At 39.7% G+C, this 6,620-nt stretch overlaps 1 protein-coding gene across 2 annotated transcripts; it reads right to left on the reverse strand.

Annotated features, from left to right (window-relative positions):
- Nucleotides 1–875: 875 nt before the first annotated feature.
- On the reverse strand, nucleotides 876–3,984 carry LOC139578488 (polymeric immunoglobulin receptor-like). 2 transcript variants are annotated; one of them, XM_071406150.1, is made up of 6 exons: nucleotides 3,794–3,984; nucleotides 2,913–3,242; nucleotides 2,461–2,787; nucleotides 1,970–2,234; nucleotides 1,661–1,761; nucleotides 876–1,487 (listed from the first exon to the last, which is right to left on the reverse strand). In XM_071406150.1, exons 1-6 carry the CDS (start codon nucleotides 3,840–3,842, stop codon nucleotides 1,432–1,434), a joined length of 1,128 nt encoding a protein of 375 aa, XP_071262251.1. In that variant the 5' UTR covers nucleotides 3,843–3,984; the 3' UTR covers nucleotides 876–1,431. The 2 variants fall into 2 exon arrangements, with proteins under 2 accessions (XP_071262251.1, XP_071262252.1); XM_071406151.1 differs by having other exon boundaries at nucleotides 1,261–1,487; nucleotides 1,970–2,231; nucleotides 3,794–3,975.
- Nucleotides 3,985–6,620: the final 2,636 nt, after the last annotated feature.

Genomic DNA, 6,620 nt, shown 5'->3' on the forward strand with positions numbered 1-6,620 from the left:
AGAGGGAGAACGGGCGTCTCAGGACTGCATGGATTTGATCATCAATATATGGAGTCGCACCTTCACTGTGACGATGAGACATCTGGAGATGAACGATACCGACTGGTACTGGTGCATAGCAGGAGACGAGCAGATCCCGGTGTACATCTCAGTCCTCAATGCATCTAACGCATGTTAGCTGATAGACTGTCACAGATCCACTATCACTCACATTTAAGGCTTTGTAGCCCCCTTCAGAATACAAATAATGCAGACGAAAAACCATTGTACCTTGTACATCTTTCATTTTCAATCAAGAGACATTTATTGAAACAAGAGAATAATAATAATTATAATAACAATAATAATAATACTTGTTTATATTTCATTTACAAGTGCTCTGCATGTGATGCTTGCTACACAAATCAATGATTCAAAGGTCCTTTCCCTCACAGCAATATCTCCTCCAACCATGAACCTGATTACTTTCCCTTTGGTCTTGACTCTGAGAGGAATGGATGATGATAACTCAAGGTGGAGGTGAGACTATTGCTTTGTTTATTCATTAGTGTAGATATACTGTAACAGAGAGGCTCATTTAGATTTTTCTTTTAGGTTTTCTAGTTGGGACTGGGAGAGATATCTGGATATTCTGCTGAAAGGTGCTGTTGGCCTGGTATTTTTGGCATGCACCATCCTAGCAGCTCTGGTGACGAGAGACTACCAAAGTAAGTGCTATGTATTTTTATCACTTAAATCGTTGAGTCCAAATATCTTATTAAAAATGACCATGTATGATTAGATTATACTTATTGACTTATTTAAGTGAAATTTAACACACTATTTATGTCAGACAAAAACAGGAAAGAACTCAAGGAAAACAGGAAGCAGGTAAATCAACGTCTCTGAATTTGTATTTATTCTTCATTTAATGTACAAAATTAACGGAACATGACAATGTGTGTCATTTTAATAATTTTAATCCCCCTCACCTAGGATCCATAAGATCATCTCAGTCTCCAGTATGTCAGGTTTTTGAAAGACATCTTCAAATGTTTATAGCTCTTTCAGTTCTGTTATAAAGATACACACCTTACCTAAAGATGAATGCTATTGTACAATAATGTGTAGTCACATTGCTTTTTCCTGAACTTTTAATTCAGTTATTGATTTGTTTTGTAACGTTAGCTAATTACACATGATATCTTTTTGTGTGTATGTGTGCTCTTATGATGACAATTCATTTGAATGGTTCTTCTTGATTTTGCAGCCACAACGGAATAATCTATTGAAATTGTTTAATGTTTCATGCATTTTTTCTCTGTTCTCTAGCTAATTGTATGTTATTGCTACAATCCATTTACTGTACATGTGATTATTTTGGTTGATATTAAAGCAAACTTAAAGTAATTTTTATGATCCAAATTAATTTTTTGGCTCTTTTAATTTATATTATTGATCTTGATTTATCACCAGCTCAGTCATCTCTCCTTCCACAGGTCTGATATCTGACAGGAGATAAGAGAGAGACAAGTCAAGGGATGGGGTAGCTTTATAACAGTGATGAAATGGTCAGGTTAACAAATGAAACAGTATGTTCCCAAGAAAACACACTAAAAACGTATTTATTTATTTTGGAGCCGAAAGAGAAATGATAAAGTTGAAGGAGGAGAGCACTTACTATTCCTGGAAGATCTATAGATGTTAACTGCAGCCATAACAACAATAACCAACAACACCATGGCCAACACAATGAGAATAGGAGCATGCCAGGGCCGGTTTCTAAAATTGAAAATAACATAAGATCAAAGAATGATAACAAAAAGAAAAGTTGTAATTTGATGAAGCAGCACAAGTTAGAAACCGTAACTTGACTCACATGTAAATCAATTTTCATACAGAGGGTGACATCTTGTGGCACAGCATAGAAGTACTGCAGCAAAAACAGTGAACTTTGAATAGAATTCTTTGAGTATCAATCAAAACATACCTGATTGTCTTGTTAGTAGCTGTAGATTCAGTAGCAGGACAGCATGTAGGTTGTACTGTTGTTAGTGAAGAAGTCAGTGTGGAAGAATGGATTGTGATGTATGGAACTGAGACGGATGGATATGGAGTTGCAGAGCCATAGGATGTTGTCAGAGCAGAGTCTACTGTGGCAGAAGGGTTTGTCTTTGAGGCAGAGGTAGCTGTGGAGTCTGTGAATGTCGAGAATGCGGAGTGTGACATGGGCAGCGTTGGAGTAGTCACTGCTTCTGTGGAAGGAAACATGGGTAGGAAGTCAGAAATGAAACAAAAAATATATCTTATTTTGCTTCTGAAATAATACTGCAAATATCAACTTCAGTGTTGGTGTTTTCAGTATAACAATGTTCTCAATGATGAAGAAAAAAAACTTCAACAGAATACTACAGCACAAGCATAAGGTGGTGCAAACAAACTACAGTGTAACAGTGCTTCACTCTACCAGCATCAACTGACCTGCAGTGTTCCTGTGTGCTGTGGATCTCTGAGTGACGTTGATATAAACTGCAGCCTGTAGGTCTCCAACAGAGCACCAATACCAGCCTGCATCTTTCTTCTCTAGTTCTTTCATTGTCACATTGAACACTCCCCTCTTGCCATCACTGATCACAACAGATGCATTCTGGCTAGTGTCTGTCTGTGTCTGACAGGAATGCCGGTCCCCACTCCTGCACCACTTCTTCTCTTTGCTTCTGAGTGTGTCACTGTAGAGACACTGTACACTGACACTGCCCCCCTCCTCACCAGATACCAGCTCATCAACCACTGACAGATCAGGAGAGCCTGATGGAAAAGATATACATTATTATTACTTCTGTAATATGCTACATTTCCCCAGACTTTTTACAGAAATTATGCAATGCAAAAAGTAGTGTAAGGTCAAAAATGTACATTCAAGTGGAGCTTACCTTGGGTGACAGTGAGGTCCACGGAAACTTTAACATCCGGCTTGCCTATCCTGCCCACTTTCAGAGCACACCAGTACCTGTTGGTGTCAGTCTCCTGTAGGTTCTCCATGGTCACAGTGAAGACCAGCTCCTCTGGGATGTCTGTGATTGACATGCCTCCTCTGCTCCGCCTTGGGTCGGTGCTTGCCATCACTGTACATAAGGGCCAGGTTCTGCCCTTACACCAGTATTTGGCATGGTCTCTGAACATGCGGTGGTAGTGACAGGGGATCGTGATGGCTCCGCCACTCTTTGCAGTACTTTTTGTCACCGTCCAAAGGCTGTTGCAACCTGTGTTGAATGAATAGATAGTAGACTGCTCAGTGCCATCCATTTCAAATATATTTGTGAAAGCTGTATTAGAATAAGCTGGATAATGGTTTATTCTGTCTATTGAAAAGCTAAAATATCAAATAGTTGTTTGTATCTCTAAAAACATGATTTATGAGTATAATATAATTTTTACTCAAAAGAAAAGGGGGGATATCGGGTGGACAGTGAGGTATTAAGGCACCACAGGCCAATAAAACATTGCACAACAATTTCCTTTTTCTTCACAGTATGCTAATACTGCTTCCTCTAATACAAGAGAACAGTATTGAATGTAGCACCTATTTCTAAAACATAGATTATTTTTCACTATGTGTAGGCCTATATTTTGTTGTTTAGGGAATGCAATATTTAGAAATTACCAAGGCAATTCTTTTAGGGCTTTTGATGCAATTACCACACCCAAGACTTAAAAACACTTTAGAATCTGATTAACTATGAAAAGTTAGAGACCCCCAAGACATCCATCAACATACAGTATAATACATATTCATTGTAAATGAGAGGCTCACCTGATGGTCCATGGACAAAGACAAGGATGAGAAGATAAAGGGAAACCATGTGTACTTATTTGTTCTAATTGTGTCAATACCAATGTTAGTCTTCTCTCTCCTTAGTCAAATAGACGTGCTGGTGCAATCCACATCAGTGTGTCTGCTCACAGTGTCTCCTAGTAAATCAATCTTAACATATCAGTGGGTCTGACTGCGTTTGCAAGAACATTGACTCTCACTTCCTAATCAGTGCGTCAGACACACAATGAAACTTCCTGTGAGTAACAGGTCCGTGCGTTATAGTAACCCATTACTGGGCAACACTGTACTGGAATGTCTACATGTGTTCATAAGTGTTGCAACTTACAAATGTCACAGTCTGTTTGGTCAGAATGAGGTTAGAAGATTATCAAGTTAGTCAATGGACAACCACCAATGGAAGTCTGTCTAAATCACATCACAATGAAAGATAATTGTCTTTTAGTGTATTGGGAACCGAATTAGATGATTTCACTTAATGATGATCCAATTCATACCACTCTAATATAACTAATGTTGTGTTATTGTAATTCATTATAATTCATAATAAATTGTTTATTCACCTACTACTCACATTCATCATCATATCTGTACTTCTACAGATGGAGGTTCATTACAACTTTACTCTAATGTTGATTTTCTACGTTTCATTCCTGATTGAGCCTTTTCCCACAGTTAGAGCAGACTAGTGTTTTGGTTCCACTGTGACTGAGGAGATGGGTTTTCAGGTGAGCCGCTCTGAAGAAACTCTTGTCACACTGACAGCATTGACACGTATTCTTCCTTGTGTGGCTCTGCTGGTGGCATTTAAAATCTCCCCTTTGACATTTTCTCTGCTTCTGTGCTGGAGGTGTCTCCCTGTTGCAGCTTGTATGAAAGCAGATTGATTTTGATAGACTTTATGTGCGACTGCTCTTCTCTTTTATTCACCTTGAAATCCCCATTATAGATGGCGATGAGGATGGGATGCTAAGGTTTTCACCAGTGCTCGGTAAGCAACGCTTCAGAATTAGCTTTCTGGATGTGAGTCAAACGTGTTCTCCTCTTTTGTGGAGCATTCCGTGCATGGTTTCTCTCACTGAGAGGTTGTCTTCCCTTGGTACAGTGCCTTCAGAAAGTATCCCTTGACTTATTCCACATTTTGTTGCGTTATACAGCCTGAATTCAAAATGGAATCTTTTTTTTTCTCACGCATCTACGCACAATACCCCATAATGACAAAGTCAAAACATGTTTTTTGAAAATGTTAATCGTGTGAATAACCATTTACATACAAATTCACACCCCTGAGTCAATACTTTCTAGAAGCAACTTCGGCAGTGATTACAGCTGTGAGTCTTTCTGGGTAAGAAAGACTAAGAGCTTCCACTCCTGGATTGTGCAAAATTTGCCCATTATTGTTTTCAACATTTTTCAAGCTCTGTCAAATTGGTTGTTGATCATTTCTAGACAACCACTTTCAGGTCTTGCCATAGATTTTCAAGTAGATTAAGTCAAAACTGTAACTCAGGGCCTCCCGAGTGGCACAGTGGTCTAAGGCACTGCATCACAGTGCTAGCTGTGCCACTAGAGATTCTGGGTTTGACTCCGGCCGCGACCAGGAGACCCATGGGGCGGCGCACAATTGGCCCAGCATTGTCTGGGTTAGGGGAGGGCTTGGCTGGCAGGGATGTCCTTGTCCCATTGCGCATTAGGTACTCTTGTGGTGGGCCGGGCTGACACGGTTGCCAGGTGTACGGTGTTTCCTCTGACACATTAGTGCGGCTGGCTTCCAGGTTAAGTGGGCATTGTGTCAAAAAGCAGTGTGGCTTGGTTGGGTTGTGTTTTGGAGGACGCATGGCTTTGACCTTTGCCTCTCCCGAGTCCGTACGGGAGTTGCAGCGATGAGACAACTAACTACTAATTGGATGTTGTTGATCCATCCTCAGTTTTCTCCTATCACAGCCATTAAACTCTGTAACTGTTTTAAAGTCACCATTGGCCTCATGGTGAAATCCCTGAGCAATTTCCTTCTTCTCTGGGAAAATACAGGCGTCCTTCCTCCGGTGAGGAAGGACGCCTGTATTTTTGTAGTAACTGGGTGTGTTGATACACCATCCAAAGTGTAATTAATAACTTCACAATGTCAAAGGGATATTCAATGTTGGCTTTTTTATTTTGAACCATCTACCAATAGGTGCCCTTTGCGAGGCATTGGAAAATGTCCCTGGTCTTCCTGGTTCAAACTGTGTTTGAAATTCACTGCTCAACTGAGGGACCTTACAGATAATTGTATTTGTGGGGTACAAAGATGAGGTAGTCATTCAAAAGTCATGTTAAACACTATTATTGCACACAGAGTGAGTCCATGCAACTTATTATTTGACATGTTAAGCAAATTTGTACTCCTGAATTTATGTAGGCTTACCATAACAAAAGGGGTTGAATAATTATTGACTCAAGACATTTCAGCATTTAATTTGTAATTAATTTGTAAAAAATGTGGGGAAAAAATTCAAATTTAAAATTATGGGGTATTATTGTGTGTAGGCCAGTGACCAACAATCTAAATTGTATCCATTTTAAATTCAGGCTGCAATACAACAAAATGTGGAAAAAGTCAAGGGGTGTGAATACTTTCTGAAGGCACTGTACACTACATGACCAAAAATATGTGGACACCTGCTCATTAAACATCTCATTCCAAAATCATGGGCATTAATGATCCCCCCTTTAATTTGGTCCCCCCTTTAATTTGGTCCCCCCTTTGCTGCTATAACAGCCTCCACTCTTCTGGGAACACTTTCCACTAGATGTTGGAACATTG

The sequence above is a fragment of the Salvelinus alpinus genome, chromosome 6 (assembly GCF_045679555.1).
Source record: "Salvelinus alpinus chromosome 6, SLU_Salpinus.1, whole genome shotgun sequence".
Lineage (NCBI taxonomy): Eukaryota > Metazoa > Chordata > Actinopteri > Salmoniformes > Salmonidae > Salvelinus > Salvelinus alpinus.